The following is a 26,261-nucleotide window of genomic DNA, read 5'->3' on the forward strand; positions in this document are numbered from 1 at the left end:
CTGGAAAAATCTAACTTATTTGCGAAAATATTCATTGGATATTAACGTCATTCGAAAACATTCGCGACGAATTCCCCTCGTGAATTTCACGAATGCATAGGAAAGTTGGAAAGTTTAAAACTAAACAGACCCATGGTTCATTAGGATCGGGATTGAGTTTATATAAGTTTACCTGACTGAGGCTGTCGCCTAGACTGCCGTCGTCTAGCGATCGAAACGGCGGTTCCTTCTCTCTCTTCTTCCTGTCCTGCGCGTCTCTCATCGCTTGGCTCTGGAGTCTCTCGAAGAACTCTCTGGGTTTCAGTGGCGGGTCGTCGGGGGGCGGCGGCGGGGGCGGCAGTCTCGACCGGGGGGAACTTCGGAGGAGTGACCTCTCGTCGTCCTCCGTGGAGCGCTCATCGTGGTCGGAGTCGGAGCTGCGGCTGTCCCTCCTCCTCACACCTTGGAGGTGCGGCTCCAGAAATGTTGCATTTCTGGAACAAAATAACATCGTGTTACATAAAGACCGTATTTCTAAATGTTGAATTTAGTATTTCTTGATCTCTTTCAAGTTTTTCAAAAATGATTTTTAAGGGTAACTACGCATGACTCATAAGGTAGGTACTCTTTTTGCAAGGTCTTAAGAGGATACAACAGGGGCTAGAGAAATGAAAAAAAAGTACGTGTAATATCTATAGCTGTCTCCCTTACCTCAAGCCGATACCGCAGAACGCGATAGAGACAACTGCAGAAAATCCAGAAAATCAACGATTCGTTGTCCCCTGATTCCTTCTCCAAAACTTAACCGATTTAAGTACTTTTTTCATTAAAGATTAAAAAAAGGCTTGAGCTGTGTTCCTATGTTTTGCTTTTTTTGTATAATCTAGCCAAATCTGTTTTCTGGACGTTTGAACACAGCGGAAAATCTGGCCATTTTTTTGGGTTTTTGAACGTTCATATCTTATTTAATAATTAAATTATGAAAAAAAAGAAAACATAGGGACATTGTATTAGTGGCCGTAGATATTCAGGAAAAAAATTATAACTCTACTAGCATTATCCAGGGAGGAAACAGGGGACAACGTTTGTATGGAAAAAAGGGCGGTGTGGAATCCTCTTAATTCTCTTAGGTTTAACCATTAGCGTTCTAAAGTTTAAGATTACGGCAGTGTAAGCACATTGGTCGTTGTATCACGTCAATACAGGGTGTAATAAACAATCGATTTACGGTGTACGTGCACATGGGGTCTGACCAGACTATGGGGACATTAACTAAGATTTATCCCCGGCCGCAGTATTAATTAAAAACCTCTAAAGGGCAAGTTAGCGCCGAGTGTTATTGACGCTCGGAAATTCTCGGGGAATTGAGCTCGCGCCTCGAATACTACTGAGTTCTCGTAATCGAGTATTGTAATATTAATTTACGACAATGGCAGCACTGGTGGATTTAATATTTGTTAGTAAAATAATATCAAGATAATATTATAGTTTTGTACTCAAGCTTATGTTGATTGTTGTGCATGAGTCAATTCTTTTTTTTGTACATGATACAAAAAATAAAAATTGGTCTAATACAGTTGCATAAGCTTTTTAATGGAGGATATAATTAGGTATATAATTATACCCTCATTTAAAAACGCTTGTCTTAATTCCCTTACTTCTTTTCTTCTGACTTCCGACTGTTAAATATTAAATCTTGCGTTGATGACTCATGACACCATTCTTACACCACTTAACACTTCAAATTCCACACTATAAATAGATTAAAATATCGCATCAAGTAGTGACACAGTCGCGATAGGTTTTCAGGCACTGACAGTCAATTTGTTTTTGACGGAGGCTGACGGGTCGGGTGATAACGACCTCATTGTTTCCGTTATTAATTGTTCCCGTCACCATTGTTTTCGGGAATCGGATGAAGGGTGTGAAAAAACCGATCAGTAATGCTTATGGGTGATGTGACAACAATAAACATAACAGTATACAGGATGTAACAAAAATAAGTGATAATTCTTTAGGCTGTGTACGTGTTCCTTGTAGAGAGTTCATTGTGAAAGTAGCAGCGCTGAAAGACCAAAAAATTTTTTTCACTTTTGTATGGTATATATATGGGGCTCGGGCCCTTGCCCATACAAATTGATTTTTTTTTTTCATATTTCAGAGCTGCTACTTTCACAGTGAACTCTCTACAAGGAACACGTACACACCCTTAAGTATTATTACTTATTTTTGTTACACACGGTATAGTATGTACCTACAGGTACATACTATACCGTGTGTAACAAAAATAAAGGGCAGCCTAATAGACCTAAAAACCTTTAGGTAACTTCTCACTGTCAAAATATATTATTTAAATTACCTCGATCGTGGGAATCGCAGACACAATAGATTTTCAATTGTTATGCGATAGCCGGGTGTCATATTTTAAAAACGATCTACTGACTATCAATGTCAATTTAATCAAAATCAGTTTAAGAGATGCGGAGCTCATTTGACGTAAACAACTTTCCCTCTTTATTGTATGTATTGCCGTTATTAATAAATAAATTTTCGTTTAATTCAGTAAAAGTGTCAACTAACATAATACACGAAGTCTTGGTTACTAACGTTAGTACACTGCTACTCTCTTCAATTGCTTTTGCTGTAAAGTATCAAGAGGTGTCTTGTCTCGGAGCCGTGTCAAGTAATCTTAAACTCACTTAAGCAACATAATGGGCTAAAAATACCGCTATTAGGCTTTATTTACCCCGTAAATATTTACATATCGCCTTAGCTTGATAGTTTATTACACATATAAATTACTTTGGCTAATAGAATTTGATATTTTATTAGAGGTTCTTTAGCAGCACCATACATGGTTTAAAAGGTCGACAGCGTCTACCTACACGCTATCAATTATTCATCACAGGGTTGGAGTGATAGCCGGTTTCGTCATTAATTACTGGATGTCATAATTTGAAGCCTCGCGTGGGTAAAGGATTAAGGTGCAGTCATTTATATTGTTAATTGGGTGACGATGATCAAGTGAGGTTTTTGGGAATACGTCAAATTGCCTTGCTGAAAGGTGAAACCAATTTGCAAGTGTCATTACTTATTAGTCATAATAAGAGTAAGAAGCGACAGCCAAACTTTCGTCATTTAAGGCACTTGGCAGTGAAATATATTCACTAATCACTGCCAGATACCTTTAAATACTGCCTTAAAGTATAAGACTTTGAGGTGGTCTGGCAGTGGGAAGCAGTTCTGTTTTAAATGCCCGGCAGTAGAAGACGAGATTCCTATATCTCAAAGAAAATAAGATGAAGAAATTTAGCTCCATATTTTATTGAAGGTCAGCTTCAGAGCTGAATACCTCCTAAAGTATCAACGACCGAAACTCCATAGTTACTGGTTGATTTTACCTCCATAGGGGTCATAAACGGGTAAAAGCTTTTGTAAAATGACGAAGTCTGGCTGTCGCTGGCTCTTGGCCCATAATCCATATTATATTTTTACATTTTAGAAGCTAATTAATAAATCCTTAAACTACATTGCGAGACAGAACACTAAAGCATTTAAGAAACAGATAACACTGCAGTACTCAATGCTTATTGCTTACCTGTTACACAAAATATATTACTTAACTTTTACATTCTCTGACATTAAATATCACTGAAGTGATAAAAGTTGTAACACCACGGCGACCAAGTCATTCCTTATTTTGTTAATTTCAAGCTATATCAATTTTGATGTTAGTCTGTCATTAAATTAACTTCCTAGCTATCACTTCCACATCGTCTACCTTGTTCCACATCGTCTACCTTGTTGCGTTATTTAATTAAAATATTATAATGGTAGCTGAATAGCTTACTAATACGCAGCTGGTTAAGTGGATAATTAACAGGCGGTGAATACGTTCTATAAACGTATTAGTGCTGTAGGCAACTTCTAATAGCAATTTAGTTTAGAGTAGGTGGTTCCGGATTATTATTCTACGAATAAAATCTAATAACAGATACTACTAATTGCAAATTGATTACTAGTTAAATAATCATAGAAATGCCATAGGTACGTAGCATTATTATCTTTAAAACAAATTTTATTTACAAATGTAAAATTTTATTACTTAAAGTGTATATGTAATAAATCTTGTTCTGTAAGTAAGTCTGTAAAATAGAACATTTAAAAAAATAAATAAGGCAAAAGCTAAGAAAAGTGTTGCAAAAACAACAAAAATATCTTCCCTAAACCAAACGAGGCCAATGTTTCCTTATCAAAGTGTATGTAGGATTATATTAAGTCAACTCGACGTTCGTTTGGTATTGTTTGTCGAAGGCGGCCCACATGCCTAATACTCCCCCGTGTGGGTTTGTATGAGTTATGCGACAAAAGAATTCTTTTGGTACGGTTTGTTCAGGAAATTAAATAGCCAAGCTCCTAATCAACTGTAAACAGTCGAAATGGGGACTATAACTACGCCTAAGTATATTTTCTTTTGTTTTATTTCTATTTCCTTATTTTTTCGTTCTACTTTAGATATCCAGCAAAGAAGACGGATTACGGCCTATAGAACATTACCCCACGTCCCACAGCAAAGCGATGTACCTCAAAAGATAATAAACAAATAATATAAGAATATGACATACTTCCGAACGCCATCCTTTGAAAATTCTTTCAGGCGCAATTTAATGTACTTAAATCCTAATAAAACTAATAAATAATAATAAAAATATAATAAATAACGACATTAAAATAAGAAATAAAATATGTACACTAGCCCATAGAAATTACCCTACATTCTAAAGAAAAATGAAGAACCTTAAAACATAATAAAAGAAAAAAATGCTATGAATATTGTTTCAGGTGCAATATTAATATAACTTAATACTAATAAAACTAATAATATGAAAAATGACATTTAAAAAAGGGAATATAAGATCAATAAAAATATAAATAGAAGTTTTATACTAAGACTGGTGTATTAAATACGTTTTAGGGTTCCGTAGTTTACAGTTCCTTAATACTAGTAATGTATGTGTTTAAGAGCGTGGCTCTCGACTCGGAGGTCGTGGGTTCGATTCCCACATTAAAAACATGTTATTTCCAAGTTTGGTTAAAAACATTACAGGCTGATCACCTGATTAAACTTTTTAATCGGGACTTAACGCAACTTACTAACTTAACTTGCGTTAAGTCCCGATTAAAAAGTTTAATTATAATGCAACGCGAAAGTTTAAAATGTGATCACCTGATTGTCTGACAAGTAAGATGATCCCTGCATCGGATTGGCATGTAAAAATTCCTTCCTGTAAAAGGTCCTGCGCCTGATCTCTCGCCAGTCGTGTCCGTCTTCCGTCCCACTGGGTTATGAGAGTGAAGGAATAAAGAGTGCTCTTGTGAACTGCGCACACATTTGGGCACTATAAAATTACTCCTGCGTAACTGGGTCTGGTTGCAATGAAACTGGCCACCGTCACTGAAATCGGTGTGGGGAGTATTACTATTACCATAATCCAAGTCGAGCCAAGAGCCAAGCGTTTGTTCTTATTGTGGTATATTTTATAGGTATTTTTAACAATGTGCATGTACACGCCTGACTACATCCATAGTCAAACGGACGTCATGAAATAGAACATATTATTCTGTATATTAATTATATTGCGCCTGAAAGAATTTTCATAGCATTTTTTTGTATGTCAGACAGTAAGGATGGCGTTCGGAAGAATGCCATATTTTTATATTATTTTTTTATTATCTTTTGAGGTACATCGCTTTTCTGTAGGACGTGGGGTAATTTTAATCCTTCTTATTTTTATTATATTTAATACAATACTGCTTACTTGTCTAAACTGTTGCAAGTAGTAAAGTACTTAGTTTTTTTTTGTTTTCATTGATTGATATTAGTGATATTACGTCCATTGTTAATTACATACATTCATAATATCTTTCGTATTATATTGAATGTTGACCAGAAGCGTAGCGTGTTTGGGAGGGTATTGTATAAAAATTTGTGGGCCCTCAGGAAGGGTACCTGATATTGTGTCCTGTGGTCCGGGAGCCACAGGCTGCGACAGATACGACGGTAACTACGCCTCTGATGATGACGCTATATTTCCACTTCTTATCCTATTCAATATGTTCGATATACATAACTACAGAGTCCTGTTCAATATTACCCATTTCATTTTCATTGCAATGTTTCTCAACTTTATGAGTATGGTTCATATTATTGAATGTATATTGCATTCTTTTCATACAAACTGCAGTTCATCTAGCGCAACTAGTCTCGATAAAATCTATTGAATATGGAAGCCTTACGAGTGAGTTGTATTGTGATTTCATTGAATATCGTTGAAGTGCTCGATCACAATACAGCATGAAATATCGAGCAAAACATTTGTCGGTGAATCCAGTTGGAGCTATCGTACCGTATTTTCTGATGGGTGCTTCAATATTTTAGATGGACTAGAATTTTCGGGCAATATGGCTGCAGTTTTTATTTATGTACTAAATATTGCACGCACCTTCGTACCAAATTTCATCTAAATTGGTCTAGTAGCTTTAAGGTAAAGTGGTAGAAAACAAACAGACAGAAAGTTACACTACACAATAATATAACGGTATGCCACCTTTTTTAGTGTTCCGGGCAAACAATTAATGTATGAACGCTAGAGAAGGAATAAAACGTTGATGCCTCTTTAAATACCACACTTAAAACCAGACGAATAACAGCGTCTTAAACAAATGCTTCAAAGAAGGCCAATTAAAGTATCTGATGATGTTAATAGTTCGGATGATGTTGAATGGCACTTGAATGGCGACGATTACAACCACTCGCTACAATGTGACTTGTGAGCTAGACGACACGACGTGACGACTGCTCTGGATATAATAAAGATTTAAAGATCTTTTAAACTTGAAAGCAACACAATATTCTTAATGTTATGTAACTAAACTTTAAAGATATTAGGCGTACAATAATTATATATGTACATTATATATTGTATATTTTATATAATTGCGTACAAGATTTAATCAGATGCGATAGAATATCAGATGCGATAAAAACTCACATCCATCTGAACAAAAGGACATACATTTTGATCGAATTAGGGTCGATATGACTTTGTAATATTAAAATTTCACCCAGCACCTTAGCAGTTTTAAAATTTAAAGCACACCAACATGCATAAAGTTGAATGCACCTGATGATAGTGACACATTATTCCTGTCCGTAATATCCGCCATTACTGTCAGTCTGCGCTAACCAGATTTCACCGGAAGGCCTTATGTGAGGCGCCTGGCTAATACGATTATAAGTGTACCCTGTACCTAGTCTACCGCTTTTACTGGGGACGTTTTAACTTCTCAAAATACCTTGTAAAATTAAATTTCTGGCGCTATCATCTATTTGTGTAAGCGTCGTCTGGTCTGGGTTTAGTTGCTTCACGTTTTCATCGTCGATGGAAAATTTAAAGTTCATACTTGAATGGATGGATATAGGTATGATGCATTGTTGCAGGGTGCAGACTCAATAGTGATGTGAGGAACTTTTATAATGTTCTTGGTTCAGGAATCACGTCTGATCATTTTATGACTCACTCCTTCATCTTAGAATTAGTATAGATAGATACATTTAAGTATATAGTATTTTTTTGATTCAGTTATTTTTTAATACCTAACAAAACGGTTAGCTAAATGTGTAACACGTGATTAGAAATCGCCCTCAAGTCATCGCCTCGAACACATACTCTTTGAAATTCTTTTATTTTCAACATAATTTGAATTTTCTCTTTTCTATGCTATCTAATCCCTTGTTCTGGTATAATCCATCTCCTTTGCTCTAAGCTCGTGTCTCGGATACTCGCAGCAAATTTTATTAGATACGGTGAATTTGCTAGATAATGTTTATTCAGTGCAGCAACATCGGTGCTACATGAAATTAATACCCAATAAACCACGTACCTAGCGATGGTGTATTAGCTTTGTTACTTTGAGCATAAAATGCATATTAGTATGTACAAGCTTTGGGTCAAGTTAATATTTTGTTTAACTATTCTTTGCACCTGACGATTTGACAATAATTTCACTTTTCATTCGAACATTTTAGTTTTGAAACTCTACATTTGTTTCAAATTTTTTGTAGCTAAACCGTATCTTTAATTATTTTATTTCTATGTATAATGTACACAATTATTTAAAAGTAGTGTTAGTAATTCTTAATTCTTTTACTTTTTTCTTTAGTTACTTAAGTTTGTTGCTAAAATTTAAGCATTTCTGATTTATTAAATCAGAAATGCTTAAAAATGCTGTAAAATAAAGGGAGATAATAATTTAGAGTTCGAAAATGTTACATTAAAATTTGCAAAGCTGGCAACACCAGGTAATTATGCAAAATGTTGACTTGAAGGCAGTTTAATCCCGAGCTTAGGCCTGAGGGGGCCCGTTCAAACAACATCCATTAGCTAATATATAATGAACACTTTGTATATTAAGTTGGTAAATATTTTATGCCACATCTCTACATCTTATCTTTCTAGTTTCTTCTTTCTTCCATTTATTAATAAGGTCATTCGGTAAGCAAGTAAGAAAGAAGTCAAAGAAATTTGTTTCTATGTTATAATTAGATTAATTAGGTCTCGTAGTTATAGTTAATTCATTTACGTTTTTACTAACCGTTCGTCAATTGGCCATTCGTTTTGCAATTATTGTCAAAGTAAATATTTCGATTTCCTACCTATTAATAATATTTAGGTTAGTAGGAACTACAACAAAAAGGTTTTCCGTTCTGTTGGTTTTAGTCCGACGTTGATGGATTTTTTATATACTTTTATAGCGCGAATTGTAAAGGTTTTGTCAAGTGTAAAAACGTAATCGCTGTCAATGCCATTTGCTATTGTAACACTTTGCACGGTTTAGTGGTTGTGATGCCTTCATCAGAAATAAATATAACGGGAGGTAATTTTTAACAATCAAATTTTCTAACTGGATGACGTTGACTACGATCTAAATCATGGCCAAAAATGATATGATAACTATTACTCCAAGTATCCTACCTGCTTCTAAGTACATAAAGCTCGGATCAACTTCTTATATCGATACAAAAACAGAGGCTAGACCAGTTTGCCCGGCTGATTGCAGTAATTTGTCAGGACCGCCCTCCACAAGCCAAGCTTACTTGACTGTAACAATTACATACACGCCACTGGACGGAAGACACGTGAGAAATAATATTACATTTGTTTATGCTCGACAGTTAGTTATGTTTTCCTTATTTTCAAGGAATATTCAAAAAGATGGATAAAATGTTGTTTTACGGTGATCCTAATTCTGGTTTCATACCACAAGAAAAAGAAAGGCAATAACTCTAGTAAAGTTTTTAGAAGAAGATTGAAACTGATACAAAAGGCTATAACGGTAGACAATATAAGATCGTGAAAGAATATTTAAAATCCATTAGCGATACTTACTTTGTAAATAAAAGTAACAAAGCATAATTTATTGAGAACAAAGCTTCTGAATATGCAAAAAAAATCTGTAGACGAATTCACAAACTTTCAAGACATTAAAATCTATCTCAGCGTCGAAATAGTTCAGCGGATTATATATCTAGGAAGTTGGTGTTCTCCAAGCTTAAGTGAGCTCTAACGAATTGGGATAGAGTGGTATTTGGATTGCAATTACAATTTGTTTGCGTGACTTGTTTATTGCGAATGAACTATGAGGAGACGCCGCGCTGGGAAGATTAAGGGTTTTATTGATGCAATAAGTACTCGAGGTCGGAGATGAGATATTGAATTTCGCGCAATAAGAGAATTCAATTAGGTTATAAATTATTTTGCTGTTAATATAGTCACAAGACAATGGAGACAGCATTAAAAAGTTGTGTGTAAATATTATATGGATTAAGTCAAATATTATTGGTACCCTTGTTTTTTAACTTCGTAAATGAAGCGAGAATCGTACCAAACAAATTCAAATTCAGATAAAATACTAGGCTATAACTTAACTATGTTTCTAAATTAGATTAGGTAAGTTTACGCACAGCTGTTGTATTTCAACACCCTTTAATTTGTCCTGTTGCTCTTAATAAAGTTCAAACACTTCATTAACTTTTTCGATGTAACGTTTGAAGTTATTGAACCGAGTGAACCTTATAATTTTGGTGTGAAAGGTGCCGAAGTCAAAGGAACATCAAACAACAAGTTTACAAAAAAGTGTTTGTAGGAAATATCAATCGATTTTAATTAAATGAATAACAAAATGATAAGTTTAATTCCAAATTGGTTGTAAGTTTATTCAATTATGATAAAGTTAATTGATTAATAATTTAATTATGTAGCTATTTTTAGAAAAGTATTTCTGTATTGTGGCTTCTTTATTATAACAACTAGAACTACTATAGTTTCATTACTGTTCATACGGCTTGCTTAGTCGAGGGCCTTTCAGTCGTATTAATTGTATGCCTTTGTTATTGTTGTAGCTAGTAGCCAGCCAGTAAATTATCACAAATAGTTGCAGCAGAAGTCTAGGCTAGTTAGTAGTTAGTCGATTTGATTTACAAACAAGCTCTTTCATTTGCAATAAATCTATGAGTCACTGATAGTATAATTGATGAATGCTTTTAGATCTAGGTTCCATTCTGACCTATATTTAGAACTTAATTAATGCTAGGGTTCATTCAATAGTATCTAGGTTTATATTCATAATTATTATTGTGAAATCATTATTCGCATTAGGAGCTATGAATATAATTTAATTGGTTATAGTTTACTAGTACCAAGTTGTATGGGTCTTGTTTAAGAAAGCCTGCTAACTTATTTCGTAACAAGATTATGTATCCGCTGGTAACCTACTCTATTTAGACTCGCGTCTTATAACAATAAAAATGATCAATTACTATTAATTGTAGCTTTATAACAAAGACTTTACAAAAAAGACTAGCATTAAACGTAAAAAATATTTATAATTCCTAACACAATCTATTAACCTTTTAAACAACGCTTGTTGTCTAAACAATATTAATTAAGAAATAAATTACAAAGAGCTATAAATGATTTTATTACTCCTAAGTCCTAAATCTTAAGATACAAAAGGATTAGAATAACATTACGAATTAGAAGACTTTCACACTATGCGATCCGATATTTTAAAGTTTGAAATATTATGCCAAGTTGATCTTATAAACAGTACTAGATCCAACAATAAAATTTAGATATTAAGATAAATTATATTATACATTCATACGTAGCTTACTATAATTTGAAATAACGTATGGACGATCGATGCCGATATAACATATGATTGGATGATATGAACATGCCCTTAGAATAATAATGCGGAAAGGAATAGGTGACAAGTTCTAACTTCTAACCTTCATCGAATATTATAAATCAAAAGCTGAATACTTTAGGATTAGGGTCTTTGAATCAAAGCTTCTTTGAGAGTTATCAATTACAGTTTGTTTGTAACATTATTAATTTAAATATTTGATCTAAATTTCTCACTTCTGCCGGAAGACGCGTAACATTACAAACATCAAATATTGTGCCAACCAAATAATTGAAATAAATATAATAATACGTGCAAAGTAGTAAAAATAAGTACGTCAGTAGTTTGTTTTGTTGAAGAAGTTCCTATTTAAGGACAGTTACCATTTCAACTTTAAAGCATTGCAGTTTACCATTAGCATGTGATTAGACGACGTGATGTACGCTACCTAGCTTTTATACTATTGTATATTATTGTATGCTTAATAAAGAGATTGAAATTGAAAAAAAAGGTAAACAATACAAATTCCTGAGCTAGATAAGGTGTGGTTTTGAATGTATTAAAATATTACATCTTACTCTCGCTAGGCTGTCGTGAAATGTGGACTTTAGTTAAGGACCTATTTACTATTTATTTAGAGCTGTAAACATAAAATTAATATTTTTATTTATGAACACTTTATATTATTACTAGCTGTCCCGGTGAACTTCGTGTCACTTTAAAACCTTCCCTGGACTTTTATATTACTGGACTATTATATTTTAAGACTAAAATCAGCCTAATCGGTTCAGCCGTTTTCGAGTTTTAGCGCGACTAACACATTTGAAAATCCATTTTTATATATAAGATATAGATTTTGATGTTGAGTTTAGTATAAGTTTCCTTAACAAGTCAAGATAAGTTCAATCTAAAATCATCATATTTTTTTATTTGGGTAGGAAGTTTACTCTCTACGTTTACATTAATCTTTGTTAAGTATCCATTCTAGTGACACGCTCGTCGCGTCCTAAAATACAAAGGCTGAAGGGCATAAAGGAAATCAGGATTGATTCGCTCTTGACTGTAAAAAATCACATCAAGTCTTTAATATCAAAATGTTATGTTAATATTAATTGCTCAGAAATAAAAATGTAAAACTTCAGGATCTAAAACTTTTTACTAGATACGTATTTGCGATGGGTTTACTTAAAAAGGTACAGACACTATATTTTGTGAACATGTTTTTCTTGGTATTTTGTTCTACAAATTATGTTTGTTTATAATATCTATAGTTATTATTATTTTTAATTAGGTTTACTGTCCATAGGAGGATATCCTTTACACATAAAATGTCGTTGTCATTAATATCTGTTTTAAATAATATTATCATGCTTTGAAGTAGTTAACCTCGTCCCTTGTCCGAATTTACGAAATCGTTAAATGTCAATTAAGTCTTATTACCGTTTTAAATTCTTTGCTGCGTAAATGTGGCCTTTTATTAAACGTTTCATTTATGTTTTCTTTCTTTGGTTTTCCTTGTAGGTGTCCTAATTGTAATGCATTAATTTTATTATAGAATCTGTAATCTGTTAAAAGACTTTCCGTGCTTTTAGTAATAAAATCACCCGTCTACCAATATTTAGAAATTGACAATTAAGTAAATTTTTACGTACTCGACAAAGAGCAGATTTAAATGCATCAGAGTAGATCACTTCATGTTATTCTGATGTTATTCAAAATCGACCAACTTGTTGAGAGTCTGCTAGAGTGAAGTTCAACAGATGTAATATCACACAATTCGCCACTGTAACTAGGTCAGGGCCAGGGGTACGTGAGAATTAATTTACAACTAGCGCCTCGTCGGCGACATTACATTAGTGAAATACGCATTTAAAGTAATCATCGTCTATATAACTACGGACTCGGAAATGTCAGAAAGCCTGTAAATAATATTTTGTAAGCTTACGGTACATAATATTATGTGGGTTAATTTTTTTTATTGTAATGTAACAAACATAGATGTTAAAGCTTAGGATGGGACACAGGTACGAAATGACGCCAAGTATTGAAAATAATATTATTACAAATATAACGTAATGTGAGGAAAATGGAAGATCCAAGGGAAGCTAGGAATTTTAGTTTACACAATGATAACAAAAATGCTTTATCAAAAGTATTTCCTGCTTCCTGCTCGGCCTGCTCCTGAGAAGCTTGCTGCTTATTAAACTATTTTAGTTATTAGATATTTAATATTAAAATGTTTTTAGCAGCATTCCTTTGAGCATTTTAAGCGTATCTACAGATCATACATACAGATAGACCAACGTCTATCTGTATGTACGATCTGTACGCTTAAACCACTCAACATAATAATTATGAAATTTCGTAGGGAGATAATAATTTGAGCCCGGGGAGACTACAACTAACTAAAGATTGAGGCGTATCGATTATTGAAGAATGTAAATTTTGTCTGATAAATTAATTTCTGTGCCAACGAAACTGCTAGCAACTCCTATTATCAATGTAATATTTATTATGCATTGATAACTACGAGTCAGTAACCCTGCTAGAAGTTCAACAGTTGGTAGTTATCAGGCGATTCATCAGAATGAGATGACGTTTACTGATGAGGATATCAGTAATTGTTGAGGGCGGGCTGAGATACGGTAGCTATTTGTAATTACTCTCTTGTAATTACCGAGATAACTACCTTGTTTGGTATTGATAGATGACTATACTTGACACAGCACTTAGACATCACATAAGTACACATAATTATTCATCTACCAGAATTCCAGGAAATTGCATTAAAAAAAAAACTTAAAGAACCTTTGGACAATATAAACCAACCACTGGTTTTACAAATCTTTAAAACAATTTTAAAAATATTACATTATATTAATAAAATATTACAAATCATAAACTAAGCTGACAAAGAAAAAACCCTGAATCATAAATCATAGAGATGACTTAAAATAACGTTCTTTGAAACATAAAACAAACAGGTAAAGGAGATATATTACAGAGCCGTGATTGAAACAAATCGTCGATAAGATAAGAAGGGGTTGCCCCAAGCGAAAATGCATCAAGTGTTCACAGTACATAAATTGTTGCACCCCATTTCACAGCAGCCGACCCATCACGAAAGAATCTTTTCATTACTAACTGATTACGACCCTTTTCAGAATTGATTCCTGTATTAAAGAGAAAAGTGTTTTGATTTTTAACTTTCAACTAAAATAGTCTTGCAACGAAATAAAGATAATTTTTAAATGCTTTGTAAATCTGTTAATGTAACATCATTTTAAGGTAAGCTTAGATTTAAAAATGTCCCTGTTAGTGTAAATTGTCAATAATAAATCATTTTTAGAAAATGTCTTTTTATTCGTGTTTTATCGATAATCGACAAACTGAAAAATATGACTCTTCCTGACATCTATTGGCGTATAATAATATTATTTTGTGAGCAACTAATTGCTTTAACAACACAACAGCTAAAGCTATTCCAGCAGATGGCGTTGTTAAGTAACACGAAGTCAATGAGTGTTTGCTATACCGAGCTAAGCTCGGTCATCCAGGTACTTTTTATATAATACTAGCTGTCCCGGTGAACTTCGTGTCACTTAAAATTTAAAAACCTTCCCTGGACTTCTACGAATATTTTAAGACTAAAATTAGCCCAATCCGTTCAGCCGTTCTCGAGTTTTGCGCTTAGCAACACATTCAGCGGCTCATTTTTATATTATAGATTAGATTCCAATTTCATTAGAATGAAGAATGTCGGTAGACAATAGTATTTCTGTCCCAAATATCGCTAAGACGTATAAGGTGCTTACGGTAATACTAAAGATTATCCCATAATTCTTCATCACAATAAAGTTCATGAAAAAATATTTAGACATTTCCTTTATTTTTCCTATATAATTATGTACGCCCTTATTTTTACTGCTCCGTCCCTTATTCTTGGGGAATAGAATAACACTTTGCGCTCATTTCCTAAGCAAGATGTACGGCAAGGGGATTCATTATCCGCCCTCGACAAATCCATGGGTTTCTTGAGGGAAAACCCCATAGAGCTATAAAAATAGAGCCGGCCTTTACGACAAGCATAAAAGTAATATAAATTGTTCAAAACTTTTCTAATTTATGCCTGGATAAACTTCTTTGTTTGTTTTATGTGTTTTATCGTCGTATGATGCTAATTTTAATAAACTTTTTAATTTGTCATGTTTACAAACTTCTTCACGCTTTTACAAGCGTTCCTTCTAAATAATTTACTTATTACGATATAAGTTTTATTTCTTCTATCATTAATTTTATTATTATCATTTACACTTATCATTTTTTCTTATTCTATAGTCTAATTTGTGCCGCGGTAGTTCTAGTGAAAATTAAGTTATGGACTGCTAAAGTACAGAAAAAATACCACCACTAATTCGATATCTTCGTATTTTACTAAAATATTAAAAAAATAAAGAAAAAAACTACTTTTCATTTTTTTTCTTTTGTAGCTCTATGGTCATTACCGTGGTATGTAAGGGGACGAAGGTGTACAGCAAATAGGCTTTGAAGTCAATAGGCAGCTAGGATTGCGGTACAAATCTGTTTTCGGGTCCGCTGACTTAATGAAATGCCCTTGATGCTCTTTACAACTTGATTGTAGTTCTGTTTGATGTTACGTCTTTTTATAGAGCTGAGAATTGTAAAGAGATTTAAAATTTATCTATCTACAAACTGAGCTTGTTTGTGTTAAAGAGTATGAATTTTTCCTTTTAGATGCTTGTATTTAAAACTAATCGTTCTTGAATACGGATCGCTATCTTTTATTGATTTTGGTTTAATAAAATTTTTTTCCACAAGTTGACGTATTCTAGTCTGAATATAATTTATATAGTAATCCATACTAATATTATAAATGCGAAAGTGTGTCTATCTGTCTGTCTGTTACCTCTTCACGCCCAAGCCGCTGAACCGATTTTGCTGAAATTTGGTATGGAGATACTTTGAGTCCCGGGAAAGGACATAGGATACTTTTTATCCCGGAAAAATTTACGGTTCCTGCGCTATAAACGAATTTTGTCGCAACGGAGTTGCGGGCGTCATCTAGTATAATAAATAACCATTAAAAATCTGTGATCCCATATAATTTTTACTAAGGTATCCCTAAATAATGAAATTTTATAGTATAAATAATAGTATCTTCTGTAGGTAAAGATAAAATTATCAAACATAACACTTAAAATATAAAAAAATACAATAAAAATGTGTATAATAATTAAAATATAGTAGTTACAGGCTAAATACTGTAAACCATTTTTTTGTTCTGCTTAACATAAAGATTGAATAAGAAATAAAGATTGAAAAAAAAATATTTAAAAATCAATGTCCACCCGTGCGAAGCCGGGGCGGGCCGCTAGTTTTATTGTAAAGCAAAACAAGTTGACACAGTATACATTATAATGCCAAGACAAGTTCATTGGACCCTACAAATTAAATAAATTCGTGTCCACACTTCACAGTCAAAATTACGCCGGATGACTGAATTTTGTCCGGACCTTCCCCGAAATTCTTCAAGTTTGGACCGACTACATTTTGAGTAGAAAATGTAAGTTTTCCAGAAATTTCTTTACTCTCGAATCAGCATATAAAGTCACACAAACAGTATAGTTATTTTATTTAAAAGCTTGTCTCCTATTTAATCAATTCTAACTGTAAATGCTTCAGTTTCATCCGTTTTTGATTATTTTAGAGACTAAGTTCATATACAGTGGTTTGTTAGTAAACATAGTATGAAGTTAGTAAAAACGATATATAAAGATAAGATAGTATAATTTTTAATCTTTGCTCCAGTTATGAGTAAGATAGTATGATTTCATAATGCTACTGATTGTGATAAATTGTGGTCTTATCGTGTTAAACTAGAACACAAAACCAAATAAACCACATTGTAAACCACAGAAATTATGGATACGATCCAAAGCAATATTGGCCGGTATATTTTGGTAAAGTTCAATGTTCAATTACTTTCAACCTACTGTTACCCATAACTTTATGTTTTTATATTTGTTAGTTACTAAGTACTTACTATGTTTATAAGAAAATCAATAATTGCTTTATTTATTGAGTTAATACAAAGTTTAAATCATTAATTACTATTCATATTGCATCTTTTGTGGATGCATTATTTAAATAAATACTATTACCTACTTCCTATAAACGTTCCTATGAACGTTTCCTATAAACGTAGTTACATCATACATGTTTGCAATCATAACTTTGTTCTAACATTCAATATCTGCGAATCCAGTTTGGTTATTATTAGTATTTCCTCTATTGTTTCTTCTAAGCTATCGCGCATCGATGGTCAAACATAACCAGATGTGGAACTAGGTTACATTTGCTTCTAGTTGGTCGTTTAATGTCCTTAGCATTTGTTTTCTGTTATGTTATTATCTCAGGTTATTATAGTCATCTAGATAAATATCAGGAGGAAAAAAAATCTTGTAAGTAAAGTAAAGGTTCTGAAAATTGTTGATATTAATAGTAGAAGTACTATTATATTTTACTTACGCATTGTAATTTAAGCTATCTTTTTTGATTTTATCATGATTTGGGATCGTGCGACCCTCAATGGTATACCTTTTACGCCCACGATGTCGTAGGCAACTTTAATCTATGCTAATGCTAGTAAGAGTATTTTGACTATGTTTGATTATATCGAATATGCTTTAAAACTACCAGTAGTTTCTGTTTCAAAATTCATCTATCACCAGTCTCACTTTGATGAATTTTGACAAGACAACACGTAATTTTTAAAACAGGCTCCTTTTTATCGCGGGAAAATTGGAGATTCATTCCCGCGGGACGTATTTAACTCATACGGAATCTCAAAAACAGCTTGGATCTCTACGTGACTACCTCTATAATAGTTACGATCAAACAAAGATTTGCATGATATTTAGTACAGGTACCTACCGTACACGGTACAAGGTATTTGTACAACATTTTTGCAGCACGTTCCTCGCGCGATCTACGTCGGATTGTTCAGTTCACTAATTTATTACCGGCTTACTACGCTCTGCGTATCCCGTGAAACCGAGACATTTTTATGTACTTCATGTTGCGGGGATTTGGGTTGTTTTAATGTTGTTTACCTGAAGGTATAACATAGTATACAATTTATTTACCGAGACCACGGTGAAGTGAAAAAGAAGGGTATTGGATAAGGTAGTTTAAGTATGTTTCAAATCTTCTATGATAAAGTGTTCATTGAAATCTGGATAGTTAGGTGGTAGTAATTTTAGAGTACCCAGCTGTGTGCGAAACACACTTATATTAAAGTCTATTGTGACAGAATAGAGTTAAATAGATTCTTGTTAAAACTCAAATATTATGTAGCACAATGTTAATATTTTATGTTATAGTCCGGGTTACGTCGAACAATTTTTTTTTATTACTATCAAGCTAATTTTTTGTGAGTAGCTTCATTCTAATAAGACTAACAACAATTTTATTTGCGAAAAATCTTGAAAGTGGTAGCTAACAGAGATAGAAAGGATTTGAGTCAACTAAGTTTTCTTGATTACAGAACCCTAAAACGGAACCTTAACCAGCTGATTTTTTGTATATAGATAGGTTAATAGTTATGTCATTTAAGAGTAACATTGTCCTACAAACATAACAAACCATATTTTAGGACCATCAAATCAAGTATCAAATCCTTTCTATCTCTGTTAGCTACCACTTTCAAGATTTTTCGCAAATAAAATTGTTGTTCGTCTCATCAGAATGAAGCTACTCACAAAAAATTTGCTTGATAGTAACAAAAAAAAATTGTTCTACGTAACCCGGACTCCTAATTTTTAGGTTAAATAAAATTATAACATATTTAATTTAGTTTGAATTAATATACTCCTACATATTCATGGAAAAGATAAGTAAAACAGTAAATAATAGGAAATGATGATGAATCACAATCTCTCGGAATTTAAACGATAAACTGTCTTCCTGCTCCTGATTAAAACCTCTCTCTGCCTATGCAGACTGAAGACCCCATGCACTACGTTAGTGAATTCTTAAAAGAACTAAAAAGGTAATGTAGGTCAGACATCTTGAATCTAGATTATAGATTCTAGAACTACTAGAGAATGGATGACGCAGTAGATCTTAAGTTAGATCTTTATACTTATAATTAATACTATGTAATAATATAGATGTATAATATCTGATATGAGTATTATAATATAAAATAAAAATTGTTTTATTTCCGAATAGATTTGTAACAAATACTTTCAGAACGTTGATGCTAATGGTGCCTACCACCGGTTCGGGAACTATCCCGGCGAGAAGAACGTCAGTAACGGCGTAAGAAACTCGCACGGGGTCCCACTTTTTACCAAAAAAGTGAGAAAAAAATTAATCTTTTTAAAATAAAATTTACAATTGTAACTTAAAATTATACAATGTCAACATCCATACATAATTGTAAGTCATAATATAATAATGTAGAAGTAGCCTTGCAAGGAGCCATCCTACTCCCAAGATGTGCCATCGTTTATGAAATCATTGACCTTGTAATAGGCTTTGGCACACAAACGTTCTTTGACTACTTTTTTAAATTTATTAATCGAAAAATTTTGAACGTTTTCTGGGATTTTATTGCACAGGCGTATACATTGACCTTTAAATGATTTACTAACTTTACTAAGTCTGATCATCGGCAAATCCAGCTTGTGCTTATTTCTGGTGTTCCTACAATGAATGTCACTTTTAGCTTTAAATTTACTTATATTTTTTCTAGCATATATTAAATTATCCAAAATGTATTGAGAAGCAACAGTTAGAATACCAATTTCTTTAAATTTATCTCTCAGAGATTCAAAAGAAGACATTTTATAAGTAGAGCGTATGGCTCGCTTCTGCAGCACAAATATTGTATTAATGTCGGCAGCGTTTCCCCATAAAAGGATTCCATATGCCATTCCACTATGAAAATAACTAAAATATACTAATCGTGCCGTGTCTTCATCAGAAATTTCTCTGATTTTTCTGACTGCATATGCCGCAGAACTGAGCCTACCTGCAAGATTAACAATATGAGGACCCCACTGTAATTTACTATCAATTGTTATACCTAAGAATACAGTGGTGTCTACCAAATTCATCTTCTCATCATTCAATAGTACATTGGTTTGGTCTTGCCTAACATTGGGCAAAGTGAACTTTACACATTTAGTTTTACTGGAATTTAAAAGTAAGTTATTAGCATTAAACCAATGTACTATTTTTGAGAGAGCACTGTTTATATACTACTATATACTACAAAGAAGACCTATACTAGCATCCGTTGTGGATCGACCCTTAGTAAATCCGTATTGATTGTCATGTAATAAATTGTTTGAATTAAAATGTACCAATAATGGGCATTGTCCAAAAAAAATCACATGTACTTTTTATATTTTTTTTCGTTAAAATAGATTATTTTAAGAATATAAATTGAATAATTTTGAAATTCATTGGCTAGTTTTTCTCAATAAATGTTTAAAGTTTCGCTCTGACGTCATCATCGGCGGCTAATTGACCTCTGCAGTATGTTTTAAATTTCCTTTTAATCTTATTTATAATGGCTGGTTCGTCAAATGCAAGTTCTCATTATGTGAAAGCTGATACGAGAAGCTTACCAAAAACGTAATGTTGGTTGAATTTATTGCTAATTTAACGCCATTGAAGGTCAAACTAAGGTTAAACATATTTGTTCAAAAATATAAGTAACTAATGGGTATTTTTTTCGTTTATATACAGAAAAACAATCACTGACCTTATTCCTCGAAATGTTTTTGTAATGAGCAAAATTAAAAAAAAATGGACAGTCCCCATTCTTTTAAAATTATTTTTTCAAAAATTTTACTAAGAGTTGGTAAAATCGATATAGGCCTATAATTTGTTGGATCAGATTTAATTCCCGCTTTAAATAATGGTACATTATTGATTCACATGATATGGTACATTATGGATTCTCATTTCTAATATTAGAATACAAAATGATGTCTATTCGTCTGTGTGTCTGTTACTTCTACTCACCTAAACTGCTGAACCGATTCAGATAAAATTTAGTTAAAAAATTAGTCGGGTTCCAATGAACATATTCAAACAGTCACGCAGTTTATGTGAGAGGGTTGTGAGGAATGGGACGTAGACACGTCCGCGCCATTCTGTGTCATGAAAATTCAGACCACATTACTCTCCTCTAGGGCTGACAAGTGTATGATTTTAACAATATTACAGTACGTAAAACAAAATTATTATTTGAGTTGTAATGTTTAAGATATTATTATGTAATAAAATAATAAAAAAGGATTAAATCATTATAGATTTCGCTATAGACAAATTTAATTATACTGAAATAATTACAAGATATTATTTGTTATAATACATTTGTAATAGTGGGTCAACCCTAACCGTTTCAAATCCACGTTTGAAACTTTTTCGCACACACCACTGAGCTTTTGTTGCCACAAAAATATCAAAACTTTGAATTTACATTTTGTGATATATTTTTTTAAGCTGCCATTGTTTTGTGCTACTGGTTCTATTAGAAAATGGAAAATAGAGACTCCTACTATTACAACGTAAAAAAAAATCAATCAACTAGCTCTACAAAATACTGGACTGCTATTTTAATATAATCTTCATACATATCCTTTAACAGCGAAATAAAATGTAATATTGATATGAGTTAGATTGTTGAACAAACTTTAAACACCCGACCTATCAGTTTTGACGTAGGTTTTGACCAATAAGAATACGATTGCGGATATGTAAATTTTTTTAGAATGGAATTTTAGGTTTATTACACTGGGACTTATCAAAGCTGTACCATTTTTGTTTTAAAATAGCGGAATCGGAAAGCGTATTCATTTAGATTTCACAACCGAAATATCATATTCACGAAATAAATGATTCTCGAAAAGCGGCGCTAAAAATATAAATCATAACAAAATACGTTTTAATTAAAGCCAAACATTTGATATTCGAGCCTCGTCTAGAACACGCTGGCGATTTAATCACCCGCCGTCTGACTTTGACGGAGTTGCGAAATATGGGCAGGATGTTGGAAATATGAATACCATGGGCGTATGGGGCTATGGAGACTATAGCAAGATATGTGGATGATTCAGATTCTGTAGCTGTAGGCTTGAAAAATTGTGGTGCATGAAAAACATGATTGAGTTTTGAAACAACATGAATAATGAATCGAATAAGACGATACATGCAAAAGTCTTACCAGGCGCGGTCGCAGCCTGAAATTTTGGGGGGCGTCACTCATATTTTTTTTATCTGCGCCCTCGGACGGTTCTGGGTTAACAGCTGTCTAAGGTCTAAGGATGCGGTGGTGGTTAGGGGATAGCTAGAAATTTCATTTTATTATTTGCTAAGATTTTGAGATTTTTCAATTTGAACTTAGATTTTGGGGGGGGGCATGTCCCCTGTGACCCCCCCCCCCCCCCTCGGACCGCGCCGGAGTCTTACTACTACTACTACAATTACAAGAAGAAGTTAGAAGAATGAATAAAATAAGTGGGGAAAGAAGTTTTCATATAGAACTAGTTGTTGTGAAGTACTCGAAGTAAAAATGTAGAGTTATAAACAGGTATTTGTATATTTCCATTTATCAAGCTGCAGAAGACACTGCAGCAAGAACCGTGCAAGATCTACAGACGTTCTTGTACTGCATAATGGATGTAATTGATGCTTAAATTAAGGCGATGTTACAGTATATTGCCTCACGACCCGGCCATGTATTTCCCGAGAAATATTTGTCTGTCTGATAGCTAACTGGCGGCCTGCCAGAGGGATCACTTTCGGTAGGAACGTTAGATTTGTTGTTCAGTTTATATTGATAGAGGTGTCCGCATTCCATGGTATTTAGATATTAATATGCATAAAATTATTAACATTTTAATTTATGCTTTCTCTCGCCGAGATTTCTTAGTTTAATGTTATGTAGATTATAATTGCAAGCTTGTAGAATTTTTAAAGATACATTAAAATAACGAAAAGGTATGGTAGAAATAGAAAACTAGCATGACAATAAGGAAGAGTACAAAATTAACAAAACAGAGAACAGTCATAGAGTTAGTAATCATTGTAATAATGACTTAAAAACTTTAACAATTAAGTATAAATCATTGTTTCAATTGAAATACTAAAGTTTAAACAAATCTTTAAAATTGCTATACAATCTTAGGAAAAACCGTATCTTAGGAAAAAGGCGCGTATCTATAGTGACTATATCATCGACTAGTCTACGTCGCGCAATCATAGTGTAAATATCCATTGGCTGCTCTATTATTTCCTTAAAATGGATATGAATCGTTAAAATTGATAAAGAATCATAGGAAAGACCGTACTATAGTATATCTATATCATATCGACTAGACACCAAATAGTTGCAGTTACAATGTAAATATTGTACAATCTCTGCTCTATTATTTCATTTAAATTGACACGAATCTCTAAAATTGCTATAGAATCACAGGATAGACCGTACTATTGTCGCTATATCAACGACTAGACACCGCAACAGTTGCACAATTACAGTGTAAATATACAATGGCAGTCGCCTTGAATAAACAATAAGTGCACGGCTAGTTCGTTCACTCGCGTGCGATGAAATCTGCGGAACGAAACCGCAGCGCGCGGGCTTCCTCCACGGAATACAATTTAATTAATATAATATGACCAATATATTAATTTTTTATATTACTATGACATATTACTATGCCTAAGAAATTTGGAAAGGAATTTGCTTATATTTGTGGAATAAGCAGGGCAATCTTTACAAATGAATTCCCCTTGATTCATTTGTCTTTAATTTTTAAAAATTAATTTAAAAATTAATTGGATAGGATATTATCTTCTCAAAATGAGGCGGAAATCTACTCATGTCTCACTGTTGTCACTCTTATTGTCGTATTAAATTCCATGTGAGTTTTCATAGAACATAAACTCATCATTAAATCATTTTTGACCTTTAGAGGTTCTAGATTTATAAACGTGTAACGTTATTTCAGCTACCAAATGTTTCTTCATCAAACATTGCTTTATAGTTGTTTTATTAGTGAAATTTATATTATTATATTAATACGTGAGAGAAAAACTTTGTAACCCTTTTTACGAAAAATGGGGAAACGCAGGTGCATGAAATTTCGCACAGTTATAGTTTAAATGGTGAAGGAGTGCATCGAGCTAGTATCATTTTAAAATTTTGCTTTTATCATATATATTTTTAACAAATAAAACGTTTCATATACTACGACACTACTACTAGGAAAAATGACAGACTTTTGAGTGACATTTATGGTTGAAGTCTGTTGACAACAAGTTGACAAATTGAAAATGGATTATTGTTTTTTTTATTTCATTTTAGATACTATTAGACAATGCTTAAACGGACAGTCTCAGATCAGAGCCCAGAGACAAGAATTGAAAAAAAACTATGATGAAGTCAAGATTTTTTACAAAATATAGGTAGCAGTCCTAATGTCGTTGCAAGTAAGGTCGAATTTCGACCATTGGGCGATCTCTAGTATTATTAATAAAGTAAATAGTAAATACGTGATCAAACTGACAACAACCTGTACAAAGTGAACAATATTATTATTATTTTATATGTTTAAACGAGCAATTCTTGTATATATTATATATAGGGCGATAAATCGATCTAGCTAGGAATCATTTTCAGAAAATATCTTTTTATTCGTGTTTTATCGATAATCGATAAACTGAAAAATATGACTCTTCCTGACATCTATTGCCGAATAATAATACTGTTTTGTTAGCAACTAATTGTTTGAACGACCAGCAGATGGCGTTAATAAGTAACACGAAGTCAATGAGAGTTTGCTATACCGAGCAAAGCTCGGTCATCCAGGTACTTAATTATTATGCAAACATGACATACCTAATTAATTTAATATGTGTTCCGAATTCGTATGTGCTAATAACTATTTATAATAATTATACGAATATTAACAGTACTTAATTAAAATAATTGGATTAGGTGATTATAATTAACAGATAATTCGGAGCGTTTTTCGGGTAATTTATTAGAATTATAAAAGTGGCAGCAAGCGTGACCGTTGAATACTAATAGTCCGGCTAACTCAAAGAGTCTTAAAAAGAAAACGACGTGAAATACTGCTAAAATTGCCAATCCTTGAATGATTCCTCAACACAATAGTCAGACTGTTTGCCAGCCTTGAATTTTGAATGTCGTTGATTATTTTGTACTTAAGTTATCATTATTTTACTAATAATTTAATTATAAACAAAATCAATCATAATAATCTGATCACACGTCAGTACAAATACCACAGAACGTCCTTGTTATTTTCTTATTTGCTGGGAGTTGGGACCTATATCGCGCATCGCCCACGTTATATTAAAGTGCGTAAGATGAGAAGAATGAGTTTATGATACTAGTTTGTCTATTCATGGCTTTCGATGGGCTAGCGTCGAAAAGATAACTAAATTATTAAGTATGCTAATTAAGTAGATAAAATAAAAAATGAAGATTAAACTCAGAAACTGTTCATCATTTCAGAAATTTTCTGTTTTTTTTTAATACGGATTGCTTCGCGGAGCACTTCTCTTAATATGTCGTCGTAGATACCTAAATCAATATTCCTGTGACTATGGCCTCTAAAAAGTTGTCGATACGTCAGAAAAAATAAAAGTGCTTATGCCGAATTAGGCACGAATAATATTCATGCGAACACGTCATTAGAAATCATTATTACCTACTTACCTTAACTAAAACCGTACTTATATAAAACTACGTACTATAAAAAAGTGAAGAATATAATTAATCCTATTAAAGTCAACATAAATGCAGAAACCAATTTGTCTAGTAATAAAAATAGAAACTTATAAGAGGTTTATAATCTTATTTACGCTAGAAAGCAAGTTTAAACTGCTTCTCAAGATAAAATCGCGCACAGTCGAGACGTTAAGTAGAGCCTTGAAAATAAACAAGATTTTATACTTGCATT

At 32.9% G+C, this 26,261-nt stretch overlaps 1 protein-coding gene across 6 annotated transcripts in view; it reads right to left on the reverse strand.

Moving 5' to 3' along the window:
• Window positions 1–26,261, reverse strand: part of LOC121735092 (protein sprint) — a 126,508-nt gene that overhangs the window by 24,922 nt on the left and 75,325 nt on the right. For all 6 annotated transcript variants that reach the window (XM_042125782.1, XM_042125781.1, XM_042125786.1 and 3 more), the window contains exon 3: window positions 173–473. In XM_042125782.1, coding sequence (XP_041981716.1) covers window positions 173–473 — 301 coding nt within the window. The remainder of the gene's footprint in view (window positions 1–172; window positions 474–26,261) is intronic.

Source organism: Aricia agestis, chromosome 16, assembly GCF_905147365.1.
Source record: "Aricia agestis chromosome 16, ilAriAges1.1, whole genome shotgun sequence".
Classification (NCBI taxonomy): Eukaryota; Metazoa; Arthropoda; class Insecta; order Lepidoptera; family Lycaenidae; genus Aricia; species Aricia agestis.